The sequence below is a fragment of the Rutilus rutilus genome (genome assembly GCF_951802725.1).
Source record: "Rutilus rutilus genome assembly, chromosome: 15".
Taxonomy (NCBI): Eukaryota; Metazoa; Chordata; class Actinopteri; order Cypriniformes; family Leuciscidae; genus Rutilus; species Rutilus rutilus.
Genome location: NC_140220.1, coordinates 29,244,177 through 29,271,733, shown reverse-complemented (window position 1 = coordinate 29,271,733; position 27,557 = coordinate 29,244,177). Strand labels below are relative to the sequence as shown.

Genomic DNA, 27,557 nt, shown 5'->3' with positions numbered 1-27,557 from the left:
CAAACTATGAGTAAGCTATGCCTTTCAAAAACAGCTCTCAGACAAGACAGCCACCATGATGAGATTTGCTAAGGGATTACCTGCTTATGATGTAATGCTCTTCAATGACTTGGGAAAAATATAAACGTTTCCTCTGATGTCGTGACATGCTTGAGTGCCCTACCCAAGGTTCAAGTCTTATCTTGATAGAGTAGGATTCTGAGCAGCGAAAGTTCTCTCACTCTCTCTCTCTCTCAAACTTTGTTTTGATATAGGCCTATATCTAATGTATTTACTTTTCCTTTAAAAAACAGCGTTTAAAGTATTAGCTTCAAGTAGCCTACAGCATTTCAAATCGAACATTAGAATATTAAAATGTTCTTCTTTTAGTAAAAACGACTTACATTGCCCGACTAATCTTATTAAAGTTTGTGAATCCACACTAGTCTGTTTTAGACTAAAATTGAGGATCCGCCTTCGCTTTAAAGTGATTCGTCCGCGTTTTTACACCGAACGCCTTTCGCGCGCCTAATGTGGGTGTGCTCTCTGTCAGTCAAAGTGAGTGACACGCTGAATGTTCTAAGCCCCGCCCCTCAGCTGCCGATGCTATTTGAGTGAGAGACGGCTGGTTTATTCACCCAGAGCTGGTGCTGGAGCGTCGTCAATGGGAAGGGAACGCCGCGTTGGAAAAAGCGCACACTGTTTAGCCAACTTTCAATTGCACCATGGTTTGCACCTCAGTTTCGTGTTTGTGGACTATATTTTGCCTTCATTTATGTTTTTATGTGAACACTGGAATAGCACAGAACACGAGAGAGGGTGAGTGCTAAAGTTTCCTTTATTGCATCCTGACAGCGCGAGCGCAAGCACCGAGCAAACCAGCAGTTACAACATATACAGAATCGACAGTCTGTCAGACAATAGTTTTATTTTATCACACATTAGACAACGATATACGCTTGACTATGTCTGATATCTTGAGCATTTATTTCCTTGACGCACAGACTTTCGCTAATCAGACACGAAGACGTGTAATTTACAACCGCAACTTGACATAAAAACGTGATAGACAAATTATACTTAACTGGTTAAGATGAAACCTCACAGCTCTGTATCGCCTCGTTATCACGGTCTCATTTTATCAGGAAACACTACGTGCTTTCCATTTACTGCAAACAAAAGCGATAACAAACTTGAAAAGATCTGCTTGATGTGCCTTAATGTTAACCAACCAGGCAGTATACAGTTCATTCTGCAACTGGACTGCAACATACCACGTTATTATTTTAAAACACTCATGGGATCATCTTCAGTTAGAGTAAAGGAATTGTCTGAGATGAAAACCTCCTGCAATCATCAAGCAATAATCGATCTGCTTCTGTATTACCAAGTTATCGAGTAGACAGATTTAGCAGGTTTCTAGCATACATGTCTGTACTGCAAATAAGTAGGCTATATCACACATCTACATCGACAATATTACATAGCATAGCCTAAGCCGAAGGTATCGTGGCTCCTTTACCGAAATATGAAATTAAAGGATCATTCAATAGCTATGGTAGGCTATAAATACGTCCAGTTGAGCTTATGGCTGTTTGCTGTTGTTCAATTAGATGTGTATTGATTACTCCACATAGGCTACTCAATGAATAATTTATTTATTAAATTATTTCTATTTATTTTTTAATTAAGGTTCTGATCTCAGCTAATGCCTTTTCGAGAGTTTTTAATGACAATATTTCATTGGATTAATTATTTAATCAGATTTATTTAATCATATGATCACACAAAAAACAGATAGCGCCTCAATGAAATTTATTTAAATCACAAAATAGCGGCTAATTTCGACGCGTTCTTAACCCTGCGCGCGCGGATCCGTGTAATCTCCTCAACGGTCCGAACGAAGGAACTTTAACGATTTCTGTATCGCACACCTAGAGAGAAAGTCGGTTATATTGACACACGAACAGGTGTCGCACAGGTTTCAGAGGTGTAAGGTGCTTATTGTCATAAATCTCCACCGCTGTTTGCTGAAAATGGGTCAAACTCGCGCACTCTCTCACTTTTAGTCAGTCTCTCCGCTCGATCGCGATGTTAAATGCTTCTGGAATATGCGCGAGATGTGTGCCAAACATTTATCACAATTAAAGATGCATTATTGTAGCCTAAGTGTGCGCTTTCTGTGTCGTCGGCAGTGATCCTGCTGGATTCAAAGGCGCAGCAGACAGAGCTGGAATGGATATCGTCTCCTCCAAGCGGGGTAAGCTGGAAACTTTACAACTTTGTCTTTACACACAAACATTTATGATTTTCACCTCTGTAATGCGCTTACTGCTTGCAGTATTTTAAGTGCAACCTAGAATTATGTGGTGTTTTTTGTCTTCTGTTGTGAGTCTTTGCGTGGTGCACATCACAATGTTTCTAAAACGCTAAACAATGGTAATTTGGTTTGACTTTATATGAAGGTGATATTGTTACTTTTTAAAAGTTGTTTGTCGTTGTTAATCCTCAACTATAGCGTTAAAATGTGTAAAATACCAAACGCATTTGTTTTAGAGTAGTGCAACTAACGACCAAGTGATCTTTTGCTGAACTTTGTAAATGAATGTGTTATATTCTTTATTATGCTGCTGTTGGTGTTTTTAAAAGTATTGTAGGTTTTTAAACAATTGATTTGAGCACAACATACTGAAAACTCAACTAAAAAAAGTAACAGCAATTTAAACGTTTAGGATTCAGATTTTATCAGATTGTTTATCAGGTGGTTTGATTGCTACATTTCTTATTTAGAGTTTTAAAAAATTACAGCATTGTAATTTTTAGTTTTAGTTCAACCAAATAGTGAAAGAAACACAGCCAACAAGTGTCCAGCGTACATGGAATTTAAGCCTTCCAGGTGGAAGTTGTTCGGGAGAAACCCAGAAAATTAAAGTAGTCGGTTTGAGTCATATATTTAGTCATTTTTAGAAATTAAAACCAGTTTATTTTTGATGTTAACACAAGAAGCACAACGTTCTGATACTTTACAAAACTTTGTAGTGGGATTTTATGACTTCACTATTATTCTAAAATGTGGAATTTTGAATGGTAGTTGTACATTATTACTATCGTATTATTATATTATTTAAACAAATATTTTAAATCATTCTAATGTGCTTATTAGTGTTTGCATTGATTGACTGATACCAACAATGATCAGGAATGCACATATAATCGCAGACACTAAAAATAAATATTTTAGATTAATACAATACAGATATTTTAAATTCTCAATGTATGCAAAGAATAATAATAAAAAAAAAAAAAAAACTAAGCACCTGGCTGCAGATGAATTCATGCAAATCATTTTATATCAAGGAGTTGTGCATTTGTTCACACAGAGGCCAGTTTTAACACGCTGAAACATTCTCCCTTGAGGTTATTCCTGAACATTTTAGTTCAGCGCACAGTATAATGATGATTAACTGCGTTTTCCTTTTTCTCAGTGGGAAGAGATCAGCGGCTTGGATGAAAACTACACACCCATTCGCACATATCAGGTCTGCCAGGTCATGGAGCCAAATCAGAACAATTGGCTACGGACTAACTGGATTGAGAAGGGCGATGCCCAGAGGATTTTTGTGGAGCTGAAGTTTACCTTGAGGGATTGTAACAGCCTTCCAGGGGTGGTTGGCTCTTGCAAGGAGACGTTCAACTTGTACTACCAGGAAACCGACGTGGAGGTGGGCAGGAATATAAGGGAGAGTCAGTATGTGAAAATTGACACTATAGCTGCGGACGAGAGTTTCACTCAGGGTGACCTGGGGGAAAGAAAGATGAAGCTCAACACGGAGGTGCGTATAATCGGGCCCCTCTCCCGCCGAGGCTTCTACCTGGCCTTCCAGGATGTAGGTGCCTGCATCGCTTTGGTCTCCGTCAAAGTGTATTACAAGAAGTGTTGGTCGATTATTGAGAACCTGGCCACGTTCCCAGATACGGTGACGGGGTCAGAGTTTTCGTCGCTGGTGGAAGTGGAGGGTATGTGCGTCAACGACGCAGAGGAGGAGGCCGACAACTCTCCCAAAATGCACTGCAGCGCAGAAGGAGAATGGTTGGTTCCCATTGGGAAATGTATATGCAAAGCTGGATTTCACCAGAAGGGAGATGCGTGTGAACGTGAGTACTTTATTTTCATTTGCACACATCTGTTGGCATGCTTTAGAGTGACACTGATTAACCTTGCATGCAACAGTAGAGAGGACAATGGAGCAATTAATAAGTTATTATTATGTGCAAGACTTGCTTATGTGTCCATTTACCAAGACAATCCTTGTTCTAATTGGTTGACTGAGCGCCCAAGCATAGAATTATCCCAATGTGAGGTAATTATTCCGACTTACAGCAAAGCAATGCAATAACAAAACAAAACATGATGAAAAAGAAGAACGATTAATAAAAAAAAAAATAGGACAGAAAAAAAAGAACATGCTTATTGGGCAGAGATAATAATGATGGATTAAATGTGGGTGCAAAATCCTTGGAACAATAATTGGAATCCCTGTTAGTAGTTTGATTTGTGGGCTCTTAATTTATAGCCTAATGCACATTGACACTGGAATTAAATGATAACTAGCACTCCAGCTTAGCTCTCAGAAACAGCCATGCTCTCTTTCTTCGTCTCTTTTCTTCTCTTTCCATTTGGCTCCGAGCCAAACCAATCGCTCGCAAATGACACCTCGTCCGGAGGAGGTTCAGCCCTGACGCCGGGTCCTTCTCCGGACCTTTGAAATGACCCTGACAGAAAGAGAACATAAACAGCGGAGACCCGGGGTTATTTAAGAAGTGTCCGAACAGAAAAACACAATTACAGTTCCCTCTGATATACTCTGCAATTAAGACTAAAACACTCCCAGTGCCATCACTGTCACTAATGGTGCTAAGCGTTGTTTTTTTTGGCAGTCACATGACACATGATTAGGATCTTCGGTAGAGGACCTCTTGGTTTTGTGTGGTTTAAGTGGCCGTCCAGCCTTTTTTCTGCCAATCGGTCACCTCCTCCACCTATAGATTATCAAGTGTGCAGACCAGTAATGATTAATCAGATATCTCCGGAAGGCTTGGATAGCTTTTATGCGGTGCACATACACGTCTACATCATTAAGTTATCACGTAAAGGGTGCTTCAGAACACTATTATGTTATCAAAAGCTAAAATGGGCAAGGCTGTTTCACGCTGAGAGGTTGCTGCAAAGCTGAAAGCTATTTCAAAAGCCAGAAAGGGAGCAAAGGAGAAAGTTGATGGTGCTTCTATGTAATATGGGCTATTTGGCACACATTAAGCATAATAAAAGGACGCCTTTTATGTCTTTTTTTACAATTCCACCCTTTTTAACCTATTAAACATTCGGGAATTTTTACTCACTCAAAGCAAAAAATTAAAAAGTGAAGCAACGCCAAACTCTCAGAAAATCTCGATTGCTTTTCCTGTGAATGAATCGCTGTTCACGAAGCCATCTTGCATTCCTCAAAAACAATGTCGCGTGTTTCTCTCAGAGCTGGCGACAAACGAACCCTGTCACCCATTTAGATTCCTGCCCCCTTCCATTGTCACTTTATGAGTTGTGCGTCGCTCCTGGCATGAGTGGCTGTGATATTACCACTGTAGTTAATCTAAATAAAATGAGCATGAGACTGCCGCATCAGCACTTCCTCTTAGCGATCTTCCCGATATTAAATTGCCTGTTCAGAGTTCCCCCCGAGCAGCATCCAGACTGAAAAATACTGGTGTGTTTTCCCCCTCTTTCAGGGAAACAGTAATGCAGTGCACGGTATCTGGGGCTGAAGGCCTGTGAGTGACAGGGGTCTTTTTAATATGGGAGGACTGATCTTTCCAGGAGTATACAGTTCATGTTGCAGCTCTCTCTTTTTCTTTTTCTTTATCTTCTCTTTCTCTTCCTCCCCTCAGGGGCTCGGCCAAGGCACTGTGACCCTGAAGCTTTCGAAAGCTCCTGTTTTTACACCATCTCACAGTGTTCTGTTATAAAATCCACACTATTTAAATAAGAACAAGCACACAAGCAGACGTTCATGCATACGGAACAAAGTCTAAAATGTCTTGCATTAAAAATTGAGTGGGGAAACCTAAGGAGGGCCATGAAAATGCATGTTTTGACCATCTCATTCATCAGATGCCTGATGGAGGATTGTGTGTCTTTCATTTCTTCAGCCTTTCTCCCCCTCTTCCTCTAAACAGCCGTTCGCACAGTATTTTAATTGCTTTTCTATACTTGCTTTAGCTTTAGCCGTTGTGACGTGTTTGAGATGCCACAAACTTATAAAATGTCTAACTCTAAAACTGTCCTTTGATAGGAATAGTTAACACAAAAAAATAAAAATATGTCAAATAATTTATGTTGTTTCTTTCTTCTGTGGAACATAAAATAAGTCATTTTTATACAACGAAAGTGAATGGGCTCTCCAATATTGTTTTGGACCTTATTGACTTCTATTTTACGGCCAAAACCTTCAAATGAGGCTCTATCCCTCGCTCTCGTCAAATCATTTCATGGTACTCATGCAAGTCTCAATGCAAGGCTTCACTCCTTCATGCTTTTCTAGAGATCTACTCATTGCAGTTACATGAATCAGTGTTATGAGTGTTGGGGAAAAAAGGAATCTGAAGTGTTCTGCAGCATGCCAGAGTTTATTTGCATAGAGCTCATGTAAAAATAACGGCTATTCATTTGCGAAGCTCTGTTCAACAGTGTCTACTCAGAGAAAATGGAGACACTAAGTCCTTTGGAGGAAAAAAAAAAGGAGTCCTTGTAGACCAACATTGATCTCTTTGTTTCTGTTAAGCTTTTGCGAACAATCCGTGGAATGTATGTTGCTCAATCACATCACATTAATAACTGTATCTTGTCTAACGAAATGCATAATATTAACCGATAGTTGACCCGCTCTTCCAGTTCGCGTTATTTACAAGGCAAGCCTCTGTTTATTATTCTAAGGGGAAAAACAAGCTAGCGTTGGCTAACATGCTAACAGGAGGAGGTACTGGCAACGGCAGGCGCTGACACCATCCATCTCCCAGATGTCAAATAGTTGGACAGAAGTTAGTCAAAGCCTGATGGATTGCCAGAACACAGAAGGAGGGCAATAGCTGTGGAGACAAGCTGCAGAAGTAGCCGAGGTGGAGGGACGCAAGAGCAAGACCCAGGCTCAGTGAAGGCCGTGCTTTGCATTTCAAATGATGCCACCAGGAGTTGGGGGTGGGAGGATTGTATAAAGGCTTGACATGCAAGTGATTGATAAGGTGTGAAAGTAAAGGCTACAAACGGTCATCCGTTAGAGAACTGTAAATGGGCTTAATTATTCAAATGGAGGCGAGTTCCTCAGGGAAGCCCGTTGGGTCCGAAGCTGTCAGGGTTAGAATCATCTGCTGATGGATAATGGCCTTCTCGGCCAGTCAGGGTCTTGGAGAACAGCGGCATGCTCTCGGAGCACTGTTTGTTTTTCCCCCTCGGTTTTGTCAGATGGAAAGTGGCTTTGAACACGAGGGGAGCTGTCATTGTGCTGTGTTGTCAAGGCTGTCAGTTGGCTGTAGTTCAGTTATTGATGTGTTGTAGTTGCTTCATGTTCACAATCACATTTCCTGTTGTTTCACTGGATCAAAAAAAAAAAGAAAAGTTCTTAGGTTAAATGACAAATGGTTAACATACTGTCATTCATAATTAAATAAAGAAAAACAAAATCGAAAAAATCACTGTGCTGTGTTTTTTGATTCATGTACAAATGTGCCGTTTGACCTGGTTATTTTTAATGAATCAGTCTTGAGCTCACAGGCAACTTAGCAGTTAGAATCGCTCACTCACACAGTGAATCGTTCAGAGCAGCTATGGGGGTTCACTGACTAAAGTCATTCTTCAGATATATCTGATTCAAAATGTGCAGAGAATCGTATACATTCTCTGTCTAATTACTGAATGTTTTTAAAGATACTTTTTCACAAAAGAGTTTTGTTGTAAAATATTATTCTAAAGAATTCAGATATGTTACACAAAATATTGGTTATTGTCTAGCGTACTGAATCCAAGTAAGGTTGAATCGAATCAGTTAGCCTATGTTTACTACACATCCTTTTTCCACACACTAAAGGCGCTTTTCCACTGCATGGTACGGCTCGGTTTGGCTTGGTACGGTTCGACTCGGCGCGGCTCGCTTTAGCTCGGTTGCTTTTCCACTGCAGTTAGTACCGCTTCAAAGTGAGTGGGACTGATCGTTATAGTTGCCGTCCCTACTACCATGACATCATCATATTAAATGCGAATTTTTCATTCCGTGTCTCCCCATCCACTCCTCGGCAACCAACGAGAGGAACGTCTGCACCTCGTCCACTGACCACGATTCAGCCATTTCTTTTTTTGAAGTTTACTCTTTTTTTGAAGCAAATACTTTTAAAACAGGTGCTATAGCGTTGGCTGTTGTCTACTGGCTATTTAAATCTAGCGGGTTTAGTGTCTCATGTCGTAAATACAATGACGCTGGTAGAGATGATTCTGTCTGACCAATCAGTGATCTGTAGTGTTTTCACGTCACATTTTAGTATCGGTACGGTACGCTTGGAACATCAACAGAGGTGATACCATTTAAAGCGAGCCGAAGCGAGCCGTACCGTACCATGCTGTGGAAATGCGCCATAAGTGAGCTGTACCGAACTGAGCCATACCGTACCATGCAGTGGAAAAGCGCCAAAGCGTGCCGTGCCGTACCGAACCGAGCCGTACCGTACCATGCAGTGGAAAAGCACCATAACTGATCTTCTAACAGTTGTGAGAATAAATTCTTAGCGTTTAATACACATCCCTGTGGATCTACACCACAGCAGTTGACAAACATGAACATCAGCACTTCTGAACAACCGAGTGATTCTGTAATTTGTCAACTAAAAGTTATTTTGCTCTTAAATGATTCATTAAAGCGCCAATGGCTCCCATGTCATTTTCTAAAGTCCTATTTGTGATATTAGCAAGACATTTTCATACTAGAACAAGCCTCCTAAGACTTCTTCCTTCCTTCTCTCTCACTCTGTAAAGGAGAAAAGTGTGCAGTTATGTAATAAGTTATTGATTTTGCTCTTAGGGAGAGATTGAGCTGCTGAGTCTCCTGCTCTGCCGCTCTCCCAGAGGAGAGTCCCTCTGACAACAGACCCTCCCTGATGCTCACTGAGTGTTAAGGCCTTCAACCTGGTCACATATCACTTTCACCCGGTCGCCTCGGGCCAGAGCTGCGCCGAACACACACACACACACACACACACACACACACACACACACACACACACACACACACACACACACACACACACACACACACGGCTGCTTTGTTGCTTTTAACACAGTGTCCGCTTGTCCAATTGCATCCATTAGTACGGATGAGCAGAGAGCAATTCGAAAAGAGAAGTGTGTGTGCCAGCGTTTAGGCAGCTAAAGGGGGTAAGCTGCCCATAGTGTGGGCCGCATGTGTGTGAATGCATGCATAAAAGAGTGTTTCGCCGGGTGTGTCGGGCTAAAAAGACTAAGCCTATCAAAATCTGCTTGTGTGTTTGTGTGCATGCAAGGGTTGATGGAGATGTCGGGACCTGTTAGTGCTGCTGGAGTTGTGAGCAGGGCGGTTGCTAGTAGGGGGTCTTTGTTTGGAGGGGAAAGAAGCCATAGAGCTGGCTCCTCAGGCAAGCCAAGGGTCAACTGCTCCGCTCATCCATCTTCCAGCCTGGCAGTGACCTGTCAGCTCGGCTGCTCACGTTACTAAGCAGAGCAGGCAGGCCTGCATTGTGCAAGCTGCTCTGTTTGCAACCATGTGTAAATGAAGTTAATATTCACTGACCCCGCACCCAGCCCGTGAGCGACCCTGGTGACACCACGGAAATCACAACGTTGCTAGCGAAACGACAAAGATTCCTGGCTATTCACATGGACTATTTATTTCACATCGCTGCACTATTTTTGTTCGCGCTGTCAAAATATGTGCGTTTGATGGAACGGCACATTTTTCTGCTGAGTCATGTTCAGCTTCATTGAGTTTTAGTAGATTGCTGAACTTTAGTTTTGCGTTACACATGACAGAAATAACATGCTTCGAATGCTGTTGGATTGAGGAAGCTCATGTTTACATTCAAAATGTTTCCATTGCACTTTTCCATTCAAAAGCTTTTGAAATTTTTTTTGTGTGTATCTTAAACCAGAAAGTGGCTGGTTATTTGTTATCAGATGTTTTGCGATTATAAGAGTAAGTTACTGCATTTTAAAGATTTTGGATGAATCCAATTTCCTAGGGGAAAGTTTGTATACATGGCAGTAAACAATGTTGTAAATAATCAGTTTTTTATTTGTAGTCATATAATTATCTATTTTAGGACATGATTGCAATGTGATCAACAGAACCCCTCCCCAAATATCAAATTAATGAGAAATTTGAAAACGAACATAAACTGTGTTTGAATAAAAGGCAGTTTTGTGTACAAGGCATTATTAATTTTTATGTTTTTCGGAAGTCACAGTGTACTTTTACAACCGAACACTCTGAGATCCCACGTTTAAACGAATTGAATGCTTTTTGAAGCTTTCCAAATTCACATTCAAAATCTTTCTACATTTGCGGTGCTCTGCTGGGGCCGAGATGCTGTTTGCTAATGAGAAGCAGACTAAATTCTCTCTGCTCATAAAATGAGATTAAGGAGAAGAAATGTCACACACACAGAGCACTGTCTCTCAGCCAAGTTATTACTGAATGTAACTCGAAGTGAACACATTGTGCCAAAAAAGAATCAATAAAATTAGAAAGTAATACCGTTCTCTGCTTTTGTGGGGACAGCTATGAGCGGCACAGTAATCAAGACTATATGAAATGATCATTTGTCTGAGGAGATGATTATTGGAAGATAGAAATGTGTGCCACATGTTCGTTTTTCATGGATCACCAGCGATGATGCTGGGATTTGATGGAGTGCTGTATCATTTAGTCTCTAGGCAGGGATAGAGACAGGTATTAGAGTGTGTGTGTGTGTGTGTGTGTGTGTGGCTTTGGGTGTGCATGGCTGTGCTTTTGTCCAAATAGGTGTGCGTCCGTGCACGTTTGGACAGGTCACGACTGCGTTTGGCTTTATAATGAGGGACCTCTGCCGGTTCGCCATTGTGCGTTCATTCAGTCTCCTCTGTCAAAGCTGCAAAGTCATCCAGACTGTGTGTCTCAGTGTGTGTGTGAGGTATAACTTGCTGATGGTGGAGGTTTGATTTAGATCTGATTAGCTGTGGTTATAGTGTTCTTAAGGAGATTTTTCACTTGTTATCTTCCAAGAAAAGACCAAATCTTTTGTTTTCTAACAGCCGTGCTTCACTTCAGGACTTCGTAACACACATGCACACAAACAAAAGGAAAAAAATATGGGTAAAAAACATGTTTTAAGGGGGAGGGGCTAACTCGAGATGTCTGTATAGGCTAATTTCTGGAATTAAAGTAATGCTGTAAGTGGGGCTGGGGTAAACGATTATTAATTAAACGATTACTCGGGCGATTATTTATCGATTAGTCGACTAATCTAAGGACTAATTGGAATTATTTATCCTGTCTGTTATTCGCATATCTCTGTCGAACCGTTACTCCGATGGATTTCAAACTCGACAGCTGTCTGGGCACGAGTAAGTGCAGTGCCAAGTTTGATGTTGTTTGGATGAGAAATGCAAAAGATATGTTAAATATATCGGTAAAAGAAGCACTTAGAAGGTTGTGGTTTAAAAATAAACATTCTGACATAAACACACTGTCAGCTACAATGTTTACTTCAGAATAATATAGTATAAATGTGATAAATCCTTTTTTTTTTATGCAATTAATTATTTTTCACATTGAAACTGTTGAAAATACACAACAAAGTAAGTTGATCCACATATGACAGCCTCTGAACTCGGTCAATACTAATCTGGACTAAACATAGGATAACTTACATTCAATCAGCCTACTAGTTAACGTGTCAGCATTCGACCATAGACTGTAAAAAATATGGACAAAGCGTCTGTGACGTCACCCATAGACTTTCTGAAGAACGGTTTTGAAGCCGTTTATGGGGGGTATGGGCGGCGCCATCTTGGGAAATCTTGGGAAATCCTAACCCCGCCCACCTTCTGACACAGCGCGCGTCACTCAGCTCGCTCTGCTACTCCGGTTATCTCTGTGTATATTTTAGGCAACGAAATATGTTATAAAACACCATACTAACTCTTTTCGTTTTCATTTAAAAAAATTTAAACATTATAGCCACACAAATGTGGTTCAGGCAACGCGTATTGATTATATTCACTGCACATAACGTTTGCCTATTTATAAAAACAAAACAAAATATAAAACACAAACCTGCCTCTTTTCGTTTTAAATATAATATAATAATATTAAACATTTTAATATGGTCCAGGCAATATGTGCATTTGTACTAAACAACAGATTTTGCAGTAAACAACATTACAGATCATCTTCGTTGTATTAAAATTTAAAATGACAAAACTCAACCCAGTCTCTTTTTGTTAAATTTCAGTTTTATCAATATTAGCCATTATAAAAGTATAAGTAAAAGGTATAAGAAGATACACAAATAAAGCAAACAATTCAGTCAAACATACAAAGTCAGCGCTATAGTCTAACCATACAACGGTAAAGTTAAATAGCTTATAAAGTTATGAAACTTCCCCTCAGCCAGAACGATTGGCCAGGGAACAAGTTATAGATTCACAAAACCAAAAATCGCCCGTTAGATATACACAAGACGAATTATACCTCATGTTTAACCACTACAGAGACGCCAGGGTCAGCGGCGAACGACTAGCCGAGGAAAAGCTGTTGCAGGCGGGGTACATGCGCCGAGCGCCCGGTCATCATCGCTGGATCTCACAACTGGATACAATTTTCATAAATCTTTAAATAAACCACAGATTTGAGCTTTAAACAACTACATTCTCGCCTGAAAAACTCTTAAAACTACATTTCATGATACAGAAACAGTAGTATTATATTTCAAATGTGTTAAAAAATGGCGCTTCTTATGTTGTCATTCTCCAGTTGGCGCAGCCTAAGCTGTCAATCAAGCTGTCAATCAAAGTTAACCACGTCCTTATTTGTCATACATTTTATATCAAAAAGTGCAAAGTAGATAAGGAAAACTAGGATGCCGGATGTCAGAGCGCCACCGTTACTGTTTACAATGCGTGGAATGGTGCGCTGTGATTGGTTGAGCGAATTTATGGCATTCTGCAGAGAAAGGAGACTGGCGTTTGTCACGGTTTGGAAAGAAAGTGAGAAAACATGGCAGAATAACACGGAGGGCGGTGTGTGTGTGGCGAGCTGTACCTCCGGGAATGGTGCAAAAAAATAAATAACGAAGCGTCGACGCAAAAAATATGACGTCGACGTAATTCGACGCACCGCTACAGCATAGCTGTAAGTATGTTTACATGCATTAATTTTAGACATCAATGAATGAATCCAATCCAAATTCTGAAAGTTCTGTTTAAATGAAACTTAAACTGTGGAATCCAATTCAAATTTTCAGAACTGGAGAGCCATCAATCTGATTAGTAAGTGAATATTTGGGTGCATGTAAATGTGCTAATAACGCGAATGACTTGGAAGAGGAAGTGCAGGTCTCTCGGGATATGCTTATATTTTCTGTTTTGCAATCAGCTGCAAACAAGACCAGCATTTACACTTGGAAGGAAGCATTTCAAAGGCATTTTAAATTCTGGTGAAAGCCCAAATCCTTTTTTCCTAAAAGGCTGCTTTGTTCTAAAAGTGTTCCTTTTCACTGTAAAAGTGACATTTCATGTTTCCTTCTTTTCCGCTATCACAGAACATATCATATGCCAGGAAAGCCATTTGGGCAGATGCTATGGGGATGAGTTGAGCTGTTGTATTTAACTGTAATGGATCTTTTTTTCTTTTTCTTTTTTGGTCTGTTTAACAGCAATAACATTTTACAGATCCTTTCAGTATTTTGCCACAATTTCACGACCGTCCAGAGAATATTTTGAGTGTAATCGCATTTATTTGCAGTCTGCCTCACATGAGAAATGAGGAGCGAGTTGAAAGATCTGTTCTTGGCACAACGATGACCACTTCCAGCCAACACAAATGCGACTGTCAAAGCATAATGCATTCAGCAGTAATTGCAGAGATATATCCTTACTATCCTCTTCTGTTTAAAATGTACATGTAAAAGAGTAGAATTGTTGTACCATTATGTACACAAAAAAGGCCATTACATAGGCTATTACTTTTCCTCAGTGTTTGTTATTCATCTTTTTTTATATATATATACCTTCACAATTATCATTTACAGGCCTAATTTTCCAGAAAACATGTAACCTATTTTTATAAAATGAGTATAACTGGCACTTACAGTAAGAGACTATTTCAAATGAACAGCTGTGTTTTGGCACAATTCATGATGTTAACATTTTAACTATATTTAGGAGAGGGCTCTGATAGGCTTTGATCTGTTCTTTCTTCACAAGTCTTTCTTGTTCCTCTCTGAGGGCTTCAGAGGGCATCCTGGTGTGTCCTTCAGCACAGTGTAAGGGAATGCTAATCTTCTCTTTGTTTCTGATGGAAAGCTACTTATCTCTCCTCCACACAGGTAGCAGCCATGAATGAGATTCTTGTCTGCATCAGGAACACACCCCTAATCCAACCTGTTCGCTCTGAGTAATGCGTGGGGCACTGCGCGAATAGCTCGGAATAAGATCCATCTTTTAACATTTTAATCTGACATTTTCACAACCCTCTAATCCAACTTTCTTTCTTTTTTCTCTTCGTCTCAGTCTAGCAGTTATAGGAGAAATGCAAAGGGTACAGGGCCAAAATTGGACCCCATCCTGGTGTGTTGCTTTCTTGATGCCTTTTGATTCTTCCCCTTTCCTTTGTACCCTCGGTCTGTTTCCTGGAGTTGGGTAGATTTCTCGCCCTCTTAGGGAGAAAGATTAAAATGCTTGCCACACAAGGGCTGACAGCATGGAAACAGGCTTTTTGTGAGTTTGAAAGGTTTTAGGTTCTCTCAGACTGCTTTCATCGGGGCTGGAAATAATGGTGTCTATTGATATCTACTTATTGTCATAGCCAGAAAGTGTACTACATGTAATTCAAGAGTAAATATCTAATCTTGTTTATATACTTTTCTCTTGCCTCACAGTGCAATTTAATTTAAAAGTAAATTAAATTATAAAATATCATTGATATAAATATGTTCTATTCACAGTATGAAAATGTTCTGTATGTATGAAATATGCAGATTATCTACTACATATGCCAAAATTGTGCAGTAGCCTATACAACAGAGCACACTGCATGCGATACTGTATCCCACAATGCAATGATTTAAATAATTAGTATTTATTTAAATCATTATTTGATTTGGATGTCAAATGTTTAGATTCGTTTTTTACTCAAAATTAAATTTTATTATTTTGTTATGTTAATAATGTTTGCATTTCCAGGATGTCACTCACATGCAATACTATGAGGTCATGTGAAAATAAAGTGGCATACTACAGTTTGAAACATTTATAGTGAAATAATGGGTACTATTTTATTTACTATAAAAAAATAAAAAAAAATAATCCTTGGCAGCTTTTATGAAAAAAGAAAAGTAACAGAAATAATTTACTTTTGAAGGACTTAATTATACTTAAGTGTGAACTGAATGTACACTAAATTGCATATTAGGCTAATTGCTTTAAATCATGACAAAATATTATTAAAACAATTAATATAATATAAATTTAATATAAAACTTGGTTTAAAAAAAGTGTGTTAAGAATTAGTCATAAAAAATGTAGCCTACTCTCTTTAAGTGCACTTAAGTGGCCTTTTATTTCATCCATATTATCTGCAAGTACAGGTTTTTAAACATACTATTAAGATTTGAAGTACACTACAACTGCACATTCAATACGATTATGCACACTTCACAAGGGAGTACAAGTGTGTACTGTGCAGTATTATAGCAAAGTACTATTCCATTCTGAACTTAGCCCGAGATCAGAAAATAATATACAAAGTTCTAAAAAGGGCAGGCCAGAAGTTTAAAGGAAATTCATTGAAAGAAAGCCAACAAGAGAAAACAACTGACAGCACAAGACCAAGAGAAAAACCAGCACTTGCTTTAGGAAAGCCTGTGATTAGGACATTTCCTCACTCTCCCTAGAGGGAGGACTGTTAGAGAATTTTGTAGTCAGTACGCTAATTTTAGACAAGTCAGCAGTTTGTGCAGTTCAACTGGACATTGTCTTGAATTTTACCTCTGGGTTGTTGTTAAATCTCTCTAATAAGTCTTTTTAAAAATGAGAAGTGATTCACTGTTGCAAAGGCAAAAACAGCACTGAAGCTGATTTTGAAGAAATAGGCTATTACTTAACCAGTATCCAAACCCTATAAAAGATTCTGCTGTCTTGTTGTGATCATCTATACATGCATGCTTTTTGTGCGATTGGCTTATGCAGAATACATATTAGAAATTGAGGTATTTTAGTGGCAAAGGCTTCCTGCATTATCAGTACCGTGTAAGAAACGCTGAGAGACCATTTTTCCCCCTTCAGCTTGACCACTGAAAGGTAAATTACTGACGCTGGCACCCGCCGCCTGCTAAAGACTCTGGGAGGAGTGTCAGGCTGTTTTAATCTCTTTCTCTGTTGTTCTGTTTAACCTCAACCTGTGTTTTTAAGGGGCCGACTAATTTCTTTGTGCAGTAAATGAGGTTGCTGTTGCCTGCTCTGCGTACCCATGTCAACAAGCACATCCCATTAGCTCGCCTTCATGCTCGTGGCAGCTCGAATAAAGCTCATGCTCACCAAGTCCTTCTGCTAACTTTTTAAACCCGCCTAAGCTAGTGTTTTTCCTTTCCGTTTCGCAATTTAGCAGCCAAGCGGTTATGTTGGCAGGACATGTTTTCAATTCAGAGCAGAAATGGGCAGTTAAGTGGAGGATATCGTCTCAATGTCAGTTTCAGAGATTGGTTACCATGCTCTCAAGAGTCCCTGGCACACGGGGTCATGTAGCGCTAATTCAGTCATGATTACATGCTAGCAGACATTATGCAGCATGGCAGAAGGAGGCATAATTGGGCAAGCCTCATCTTTTTCTTCCACAGAAATAAAGCTGTCAGGAAGGGGAAAACAAAGCTATCATTTATCTCTGCAGTGGCGGGTTACTGCGTTAGCACAATGGTAGCATGTTTTTCAACTAGTTCAGTGACACTATTTGCATGTCAGCGTTGGGAGGGCAGGAATTTGGGCCTCAGAAACGCCGTGTTTGTGCATGTCACTCATAGTAAAACCAGAGAGGTGGAGTGGAGACAGGTTCTCAGGCGGGCCCCCGTGACAGCGCTACATTTGATTTGAGGCCTAATTTGCTGGTTGGTTGCTTGTGTAAACAACTCAGGGATACTTGGGCATCTCAGACGGCGTGATAAACAAATCCTGATCGCACGGATGTAAAAATAAACCCTCCCCGCTTCAGAGACGTAAAAAGGCAGTCGAGAGTCCTCCTGTTTTGGTGATTTGTGATGGTGCTAATCTTAGTGTGTTCACGAGAGAGCCGTTGAGTGCCCGTGGCCCGGTCTTGAGCTCTCGGGCTCAGACGGAATCTTTGCGGCTCAGAGCTGAAAACTAAAACTAACAGACACCAGCTTACCAGGGAAATTGTTTTCTGGCCTGTTACTTTCTTCTTCTTTTTTTCATTCCTTCCATTTCCCTTTTCTTTTCCTTTTCCCTTTCCTTGCCTTATCTTTCCTGTGCTTTTTCTTTTCTGTTTTGTCATTTTCCTTATCATCGTTTCTTTTCCTTGTACTTCTCTTGTTCCTTTTCCTTGTGTTTCCTATTTCCAATTCCTGTTGCTCTTTCTCACCTTGCTTTTCCTGTCCTTTTCCTTTCTTTTCCTTCCTTTTCCTGTCCTTTCTACTGTTTATCTTATTTTCCTTTCCTTTTCATTTTGCACCTTTTCCTTTTGTTCCTTTTGCTTGCGTTTCCTTTTCTTGTTACTTTTCCTTTTCCTTTTCCTTTTCCTTTTCCTTTTCCTTTTACTTTTACTTTTACCGTTTCCTTTCCTTTCCTTTCCTTTCCTTTCCTTTCCTTTCCTTTCCTTTCCTTTCCTTTCCTTTCCTTTCCTGTCCTTTCCTTTCCTTTCCTTTCCTTTCCTTTCCTTTCCTTTCCTTTCCTTTCCTTTCCTTTCCTTTCCTTTCCTTTCCTTTCCTTTCCTGTCCTGTCCTGTCCTGTCCTGTCCTGTCCTGTCCTGTCCTGTCCTGTTACTTTTTTCTGTTACTTTTTTCGTTCCTTTTGCTGGCCTTTCCAGTTCCTTTTCCCGGCCTTTCCAGTTCCTTTTCCCTTTCCCTTTTTGGATTTGTAACTTTCCCTACTTGTTTTCTTTCCCTTTTCCCCCTGTTCTTTTTCCTTTTCCTTCTTCTTTCCTCTCATTTTAAATAGTTTAAAAGCACCTTTTTTTTTTTTTTGGTGGGGGGGGGGGTGTAATTACCTAATTTACACAATGAAAATTAGTCTTTTTTTTAAGGATTCCTAAAAACAACAACAATCCTGAATACCTTTTTTTCTTTTAACCATGACTATTTCACGGTACGCTTTGCTAGCACCACCTCCTTTGCTGCTTTCAATTACAAGTCCTCACTAGTTGAGAAAGATTACAGATAAAATCACATCCTTTTCCTCCTCTTCTCAGCCTCTGAAGGCCCTTGTTCTTTATGTTGCACGGCCACGCCATGCTATGGTTCTGAGCAAAATACACTGTGACAAGGCTTTCATGTAGCTGAAATGGGGATACCGTATCCCTCAGCCACCCCCCATCTCAACAAGGTGTTGTTTAAAATGAGGAAATCAGCCGACCTCCTGTGCGATCACCATTTTAGTCTTGTCACGGAAAGCTGCAGTATTTTCCCCACTTTTGGAAGGCACTGAAACAATAATGCAACTACTTAAAATAATGCAAAACTTGGAATTGAAAATCAGTAGTGTTGTGTCCCTGGTAACAATCATTAAAATGCATAGCTGTGAACAAAGTAATATTTATCCTGTGGATGCGGGCGTGGTTGGGGTTTAAGAAAAATCATGTGGGCCCGATTCCCTCTTTAGGCTGAAGGGGGTTTTAAGCAAACAGCTGCTAAGTGTGGATTAGCGTCTCTCAGCAGTGCCGACCAAAAGGCCAAACCGAAAATAGCTTATTTCTTTTTGCTTACTTATGTGAACCAGGAAAATACCCCAGCCTGTGGAAACACCCCCGATTTGTTCTCTTTGCAGTTTTTTCTTCTCTTTTCACAAGGTTAATTAACACAAAATGTACTTTGTAAATTCTTAAAAAATATATTTGGGGGTTGGAGGGATCATTTTATTAGGTATTTAATGTTGTCTAATTATAATGCAAATAGTAATATATGATGATGGTGCTTCATTGGAAATTCAGCCCATATGGGCATATGAAATAAAGTATGGGAGTAAATGACTCATTGTCATTGGAACGTGTTAGGGTGATTCTTGTGCATAGCCTAAAGCGTTCTGGCCCTAATTTCTGCTTTGTCTCTGATCCCTGGCTGCCTGTGGGATGTCCTTTTTTCCCCTCATAAAAGGTGAAATACTGAAATAATCCATTTAAGTTTCCTATTTTCCAAAGTAACCTTGCCTCTAGGACATTTCTGACTGCTAGAGGTGGTGCAAAGGCAGGCATGCTAGAGCTTTTGGGGTGATCAGGAATAAGGCCTCTGGTTGATGCATCATATGAGTGACTAAATGTGTGTTGTAATGACCCAGCAGAAAACGTTATTGCTCAGAGGCTGATCTTTTCATTGTTCTCAGTTATTTTATGTGTCGATTTGTGTCTTAAAATGTCTACTGAGCCAATTTTTGACAACATTCATTATTGAATTTTAGTATTTTAGTATTATTTATATACTATTATAGTATTATTAATATATAGTATGTATTAGTATTTTGAATTAGCTTTTATTTTCATATTTTCAGTTTTCTTCTTAATCTTTTGTAATTAATTTAGTTGTAAAAGTGTTGTCATTTTTATTTAAAAGTGCTGTTGTCAGTTTTTGTATTATTTGTTTAGTTTTATCATTATTTAAAAAGAATATGTATTTCAATAGCTTTAATTTTATTTCAGTTTTAGTTTTACTAATTTTAGTACTTTAACTTCAACTTATTTTTCTAAGTTTAAGCGTTTTATCTAATATTTATAGTTTATTTTATTTAAGATTTATTTCAACTACTGATAATATAACAACACTAGCTATAAATACTTTGACATTCATATTGTTAGCATATCTCAAATTAAAATTTTCGAGTTTAAGCACAGGTTGATACTTTGAGATGTCTTCTGAAACCCTAGAGAACATATAATTTGGTCTGAAAATCTGAGAAGCTAAAAAATCTTCATTAGTACTCCATTTGATCAGATTTATGTCTATAAGAAACAAGTGACCCTTTGCAGGGAGTTTGATTGACAGGCGATCTGACCAATCATAATCCGCCATCCGCCGAATCCGCCATTTTTGTCCGACAAAGCAGTCAGGAGAGTTAGTAGATTAACGTTGGAGGATTTGAACTTGAAAAACAGTGTGTACTGTCTTCTTTCTGCGGTTTATTTGATGCTATAAATTAACTAGAAGGTAGAGATGATCAGTTCACGAGCAGCTTTAACTGAGGCTCTACAGTGATCTGTCAGACACATTAAAGAGCCACAAAACGGTATTTATTGTTTAATTTTCTTTAAAAAATGACCAAATTTGAAAGGTGAGATTTTGTTTCATATCAAAAGTAACCTGGTCTGTCCTGTCTGTCAGTGTCATCTCTGCTCCGCAATGTATTTTTCACTGCGTGAGAACATGGTGTGGCGTGAGAGCAACGTGGCTTGTTTGACATATAGCAACAGGAACTTTTTTTTCTTCTTTTTTTCTCTTCTTCTTATGATGGTGCTAAAGGGGCAGTATGATCCAAACACTTGATGATCCAAAATGTGAACACATGCTAATTCTTTCTCTTTTTCTCTCCATCACCATCCAGCCTGCGGTCGTGGATTCTACAAGTCTTCATCTCAGGATCTTCAGTGTTCCCGTTGTCCCGCACACAGTTATAACGACAGAGAGGGCTCGTGGAGATGTGACTGCGAGGACGGCTACTACAGAGCCCTCTCCGACCCCGCTTCTGTCGCTTGCACCAGTGAGTGAGCTGTTTGTGAATCTCTGGTCTTCTTTCTTTTTGTTCTCTCTCTTCTCTATGTCTTTATGACTGCAAACTGGCACATCTCATTCCCACTCACTAGCAGGTCATGATCAGACAAGCAATTGTCTGCTTCCTGTCAGGTGAGATTATAATTACCAGGGGCGTCAGGCCCCTATGTTTTTTGAAGGGGAACTGTGGTAGTCCTGGCTCATTTGGCGCACAAGTGTGTATATGTATATGTATATGTATATGTATATGTATATGTATATGTATATGTATATGTATATGTATATGTATAGGTGCATCTGTTTGGATTCAGTTTGGTTTGAATAGGCATAACATTTCTGGTAATTTCAGTCAGAAGTAATGGAAGCAGGTCTCAACAGTTCTTTCCTCTCTGTCTCTTTTTTATGTTTTCCTCCACTCCCTTCTAATAACCACCTGTCCTTTCCTTTCCTCTCCTCGGCCATCTCTCTTTATGAATAGCACAGCTATTCTTCAGCCATTGATGACTTATTTACAGAGGCCAGACAAGGGTGAAAAGAGGCGGGGAGGGAGTTCAGGGCGAGTCGATCTGCTTGGAAATATGCTCAAGGACAGGTCCAATCAGGTAGAATCCCAGGATGTGCTTAACTTCCTGAAGACAAAGAGATGGAGAAAGTGCATTCAAGTAAGGATTAAGGCTGTACAGTTCGGTAAAAACAAATTTTAACAATTTGTTTAACATTTTAACAAATGTTGTAATTTAAGCTGCAGTAATGATGCTGCTTAGATATCAAGGCTAAAGAACAAAAAGAGATATACAATCACATTGAAATAAAAATGACAAACTAACAAGAGCCTTTGACGCAGAGTTAAGTTATGTGTTGCCCATGCTCTGCTGTCCATAGAAATTAATCTTGCCAATAGAGTTACTTTTTTACAATAATGTATTAGCCTGACGTCGTTATACTCAGATTCTAGTTAGAATATGAGTCTGATACTGCTCCATTGGGCTGTGATTATGGGGCGTGTTTCAAACGAACCAGGAAAGAAAATGCCTCTACACTCAATTGGATAGACCTACAACCAATCAGAGCAACGGAGTAAGTGACGTATGTTCTTCATTCATCTTTCCGATCGACAAACGCCTTGATCGCGGTTCTCTGTTCCTCTTTTAAAATGAATGTGCTGTCGATATCTTCTATAACAGACACGATGGCGGATTTTACACATCGCAATTCTCCAGCGGCAGCCATCTTTGTCGTAAACTAATTCAACCCAAGCGCTCTTTAGTGACGTGAATGATTACGTTACTGTTGATCATCTGTCCATCATCGTATAAAGCCCGTCCTGACAATTTGATTGGTCCGAACAGCTCTGGTTCGAGCATAGTTGCTCCACAACGGATCAAGTCCAGACCAAACTTCCCGACCTCAAATGTTGTGGGCGGGGCTAAGTTCGGCTGGCATCCAGGCTAAGAATGTATTTTTTTCCAATGTATTTGCATTTTATATTTTTGTATTTTAATATTGTCTAATTATTGTTATTATTATTATTATTACTACTACTAAATTGAATAAACGTTTTAATTGAATGTTGTAATTATTATTAGTTGTAGTAGTAATAGTAACTATGTTACAATTAAATTCTGTAATAATATATATACACAATTTTTTTTATATGATATATTCTGATCGCGTTTTGGGGGTTAAAACTTAAACAAATTAAAACGGAGGGGGAACAAATCAGATCTGAAGGGGCAATGCCCCCTTTTGCCCCCTCGCCGGCCCTGATCCTGAGTCACATGCATGCTCAGTATAGTAGATGACAAAACAGAGTGCTGAATTAAATCACAGCCTTTTTTGTTTTTAAGATGCGCACAAGGCCATATGGCGATGATTTTAATTTGGTTATTTGTGCAGCTATGATGCTGCAATAGACAACAGAGAATGACAAATGAATTTGAGTAGATAAGAGAAACATATTAGACCCTAGCTGTGCTGTTGTGGAACAGGCCAAATGTGCAGCCTATCCAATGATGACACATGTCATGCATTAATCATTCACTACGATTTACCTCTCCCACCCTCATTCCAGCTTTCTTCTTTATTCCATTACAGTAACTCCCCCAAATTTGTCTCACCACTGCCTTACAAAAGAGATGATCACACAAGAAGCGATTTAGTCTAATTGTTGCCCATTGCCCCCTAAAAAGAGAACAAAGGAGAAACAGGCCTGAAATTCACCACACAATTACTCACGTCTCCTCTTCCTTCTTTCTCTTTCCCTCCAAGTACACATCAGATCTTTTTCTACCCTGACCACAGTTTGGCTGTTGTTACTCTGTCTGGGCATAAAAACGTTTACTTTTCAGCAAAATTTTCACACAGAATATAGGAATTAAGAGTTATCTATGGCATCCAGAGTGCAAATAAATGGTGAAGCATGCGAGTTGGAAAATGTGGAAACAAAGGTAATTCATAAATATGATTTCTGAAGGATCATGTGACACTGAAGACTGAAGTAATGACTGCTGAATATTCAGCTTTACCATCACAGGAGTAAATTACACTTTAAACATTTTACATTTTTATAATATTATTTCTCAAAATCAGGGTGTTTACTGTATTTTATTTTTTTCAAATCAAATGCAGCATTGTTGAGCATAAGAGACTTCTTTTAATACATATAAAAAACATAAAGTTGAATGTAAAGCAGTAACTACGTTAGTGTTGAACAACAGTACCGACACCATGCATCGCTAAATAAGTTATACAACTCAGAGACACAAATAATTGGCGGGGGGAGGGGAGTTGTTCTAAATCACTGTGAGTCACAGAGGATGTGGCAAGAGTTTGGGATAATAAGGATGTGACAAGAGGGGAAAAAAATGCAAATCAAGGGGTGAAACAAAAAACTTTTAACAAACATAAATCGCGCCTCTTTTGAAGTGCTGTGCATTCAAAATACTCTTCTCGCCAGACTTGTCTTAATTATCTCGGGATTAAGTTATTGTGACCATCTGAATTGTCTGGGATGAAGATTTCTTTTTATGGGGGGGGATTTAAAGCAGCGTGGAACTGAATGGTAATTGGGGGTGAATTTACATTCGCTGAATAAACACCCTGATGGACAGCTTTTTAAATGAGCAAGGTGTAAACCTACCGAATCTTAAGCTCTGTCAATACGCTCTCAGCTCTTCAGAACACGGATTAAGAGCGGCCTTAATGAAATTCAGATTTCCTGAGTGAAAGGAATTAATATTCACTTTCAGAGAGAAAAAAGAAATGTAGCACAAAGTTGTACATAAATATTAACTTATTTATTAATCCCAATTGCGTGGCATAAATTCTCCCAGTTTACCTGTAAAGATAAATAGGCAATACTTAGGCAAAAGCCTGCTGTGTATTTTTTTTTTTCTTTTTAGATAGAATGAAAGTAGGGAGTTCTTGACAGCTTTCAGAGATGACATCGATCATTCGACAGCTGCGCATGGTGTCAGCACTAGCGAAGGTCTGGAAGGGGCGGGAGGAGGATGGGACTTTGTGACAGAGAGAAAAAGAGGAAAAGGGAAAGCGGGAGACATTGAAAAAGCGAGAAAGAAAGTAAGAGAAATAGAAAGAGAGAAAGTGAGAGCGCATAACCTACATAGTATCTTTTCAGCTCCCTTCAACCCCCTGGAATCATCACCTCTGTTCATTGACGTGTCCCTGAGGGTGAGACTTAACTTTTTTCCCACAGTTGCCAAGGCACAGATGTACAGTAGTAAACCAGCCTCTCTTGCGCACCTCTCTGGCTCCGGCCCTCTATCTATAATTGGCGCATGGTACAAGTGAGGTCAAAGTTCAGGTACCATGTTTGTAGATTAAGGATTAGTGGATGGACTGTTTAAACACGGTTCACAAGTAGCGGCCTCATTATTGGGGTGAGTCTTAAAGGGATAATCACCCAAAAATGAAAATTCTCCTTTACTCACCCTCATGCCAAGCCAAAACTCTATGACTTTCTTTCTTCTGTGGCAAATAAATTAATACTTTTATTCTGTAAGGATGAATTAAATTGATCAAAAGTGACAGTGCAAAGTTTTACATTGTTACAAAAAAAAACAAAAAAAAAACAATCTAATAAATGCTGTTCTTTTGACCTTTATATTCATCATAGAATCCACTAAAAAATTAAGCAGCACAACTATTTTCAGCATTGGTGATAATAATAAGAAATGTTTCTTGAGCATCAAATCAGCATTTAATAATGATTTCTGAAGGATCGTGTGACACTGAAGACTGGAGTAATGATGCTGAAAATTCAGCTTTACATCACTAAATTACATTTTATAATATATTCAAATAGAAAACAGATATTTTAAATTGAAATCATATTTTACAATATTACAGTTTTCTGTATTTTTGATCAAATAAATGCAGCCTTGGTGAGCATAATAGATGTCTTTCAAAGCATTACATATATTGTGATGTTAGCTTTTTTTTTAGCTATTGTGTGACAAGCGTGCCAAAATTAAAGTCATTATTCACTACGAAATTAACTACAAAGTCCCATTAACTTTAATTTCATATAAAAAAAATGTAAACAATTATACAGGATTGGAATGACTTGAGGGTGAGTAAATGGCAGGATTTTTAGCGTGAATTATCCTTTACTAGGAGGAGTAGCACTAAGACAGTCAAGAGCTGCTCAAAGTGCAGATAACAACTGGATTCCTGAGTTAAGCTCCTGTACTGCTTGGCCCGAGACTTCAGGCTTCTCTCTCACACTCACACGCGCGCTTGCACGCACACACACACACGATCAGCAGGTTGACCTAATTAATGTTTTCTCACAGGAAAACTGCAATGGTAAGAATCGTGACCACATCTTTACTGATTTCAAAGATGATTTTAATATCTTTTTTTTCACATGCATTAACTCACTCTTTGGTTTGGAAGGATATTCAGCTCAGTCACTTGAAAATCACTGTTAGAAAACATATCATGCGTAGCTCACGTAGCCAGACTTTTGACTTAAGGCTTAAATTTGGTCCACAATACAGGTCATTCTGGTCAAGAACTGCCCACTTAGACAAGGAAATGCTGGCATATAAAACAATCAATCACAGTTTTTGCTTTTATATTTAAGGGTAGGGTTATCTGAAATAGATTATACCACAATAGACCGTTGTGGGAAAAATCACTCAGATTCACAATCACTCAGCCCTTGCTGTGAACGTCTGTACGGAAAACATAGAAAAATAGCAGGAATGTTTGCCGTTTTGAGTGCAATCTTCATCAGAGACTTTGAACAGACTGTGGGCGGATTGAGGCTATACAATCTATAAAGTGTGGGTAAAAAAAGAAAAGAAAACTGTTTATAAGAAGGTTGAAAAGGAAAGCAAAAAAGGTCGAGTGTGAAAGAGTGTGCCCGGGCTTTAAGCAAACTCCATATCCATTAAAAGAATAGTTTGGTTTGTGGTGTAGAGAATGAAGCTGTCTGTGGCAGATATTTGTCCCAGTTTCCCCCAGACTTCTCTCAGCGTCCCTGCAGAATCCGTCTCAAAGCAGACTGCAGAGGAGGTGACAGATTACATATATAGAAACACATATGCACTCGTGTGTGAAAGAGCAAATGAGTACGGTAAACTCAGAGGGCATTTTGTTGTTAACCAGCAGACTATGACGCTCACAACAATGCATTAAAATGAAAGACGACTGCGGGACTCTCCAGACGCCAGATGCACACTTGACAGGAAAGTCTTGTTTAAGCCAATTTCAATGTTATAAAAAAAACAAAAAACTTTTTTATGACATTTACATTTATGGATGATCATTTTCATTTGCAATATAGAAGTGTCTATTGCATTCTTTAAATATTTTCTTGGATATGTCGAAAACTCACTTTGTGCCATACCTTCATACAAAAATGCTGTCCGTTAAGTGATTCACGGTTTTGTACAAAGCCTCAAATTATGAAATTAGAACAAAATCATGGATTGCTATTATATACATGCTTTTATTTGATGTTTTAAATGATTAAATCAGTAGGTGATTCATTGCTACCTTTTCGTTCGAATAGATATGCTCAATGACAGCTTGACTTGAGTCCCTTCCTGTCTCAGCTGGCCATTTAAAGATAAACAATCCCTTGATCTCTGCCACTCAAGAGCAGAATGAGAAGGCCCTGCCGAATGGAGCCATTAGTGGTATTATTATTATTCTTACAGGTAACCATAGAAATAAAATGCTAAAGCCCCAGGAGGATGAGAGTGAGTGAGTGTGTGAGCGTCTCTCCCCAAGGGGAATAGAGTAGGAGGGACATCATTAGCATCTGTAGGTGAAGTTGTGCATCGAACTTGAGAGAG

The 27,557-nt window shown here is 39.2% G+C and overlaps 1 protein-coding gene across 2 annotated transcripts in view; it reads left to right on the top strand.

Annotated features, from left to right (window-relative positions):
• Positions 1 to 595: 595 nt before the first annotated feature.
• epha7 (eph receptor A7) overlaps positions 596 to 27,557 on the top strand; it is a 68,739-nt gene continuing 41,777 nt past the window's right edge. The window contains exons 1-4 of one of the 2 annotated variants that reach the window (XM_084431378.1): positions 596 to 798; positions 2,175 to 2,239; positions 3,465 to 4,134; positions 21,065 to 21,220. In XM_084431378.1, coding sequence (XP_084287504.1) covers positions 705 to 798; positions 2,175 to 2,239; positions 3,465 to 4,134; positions 21,065 to 21,220 — 985 coding nt within the window. In that variant the 5' untranslated portion in view covers positions 596 to 704. The remainder of the gene's footprint in view (positions 799 to 2,174; positions 2,240 to 3,464; positions 4,135 to 21,064; positions 21,221 to 27,557) is intronic. The other variant, XM_084431377.1, reaches the window with a different exon arrangement.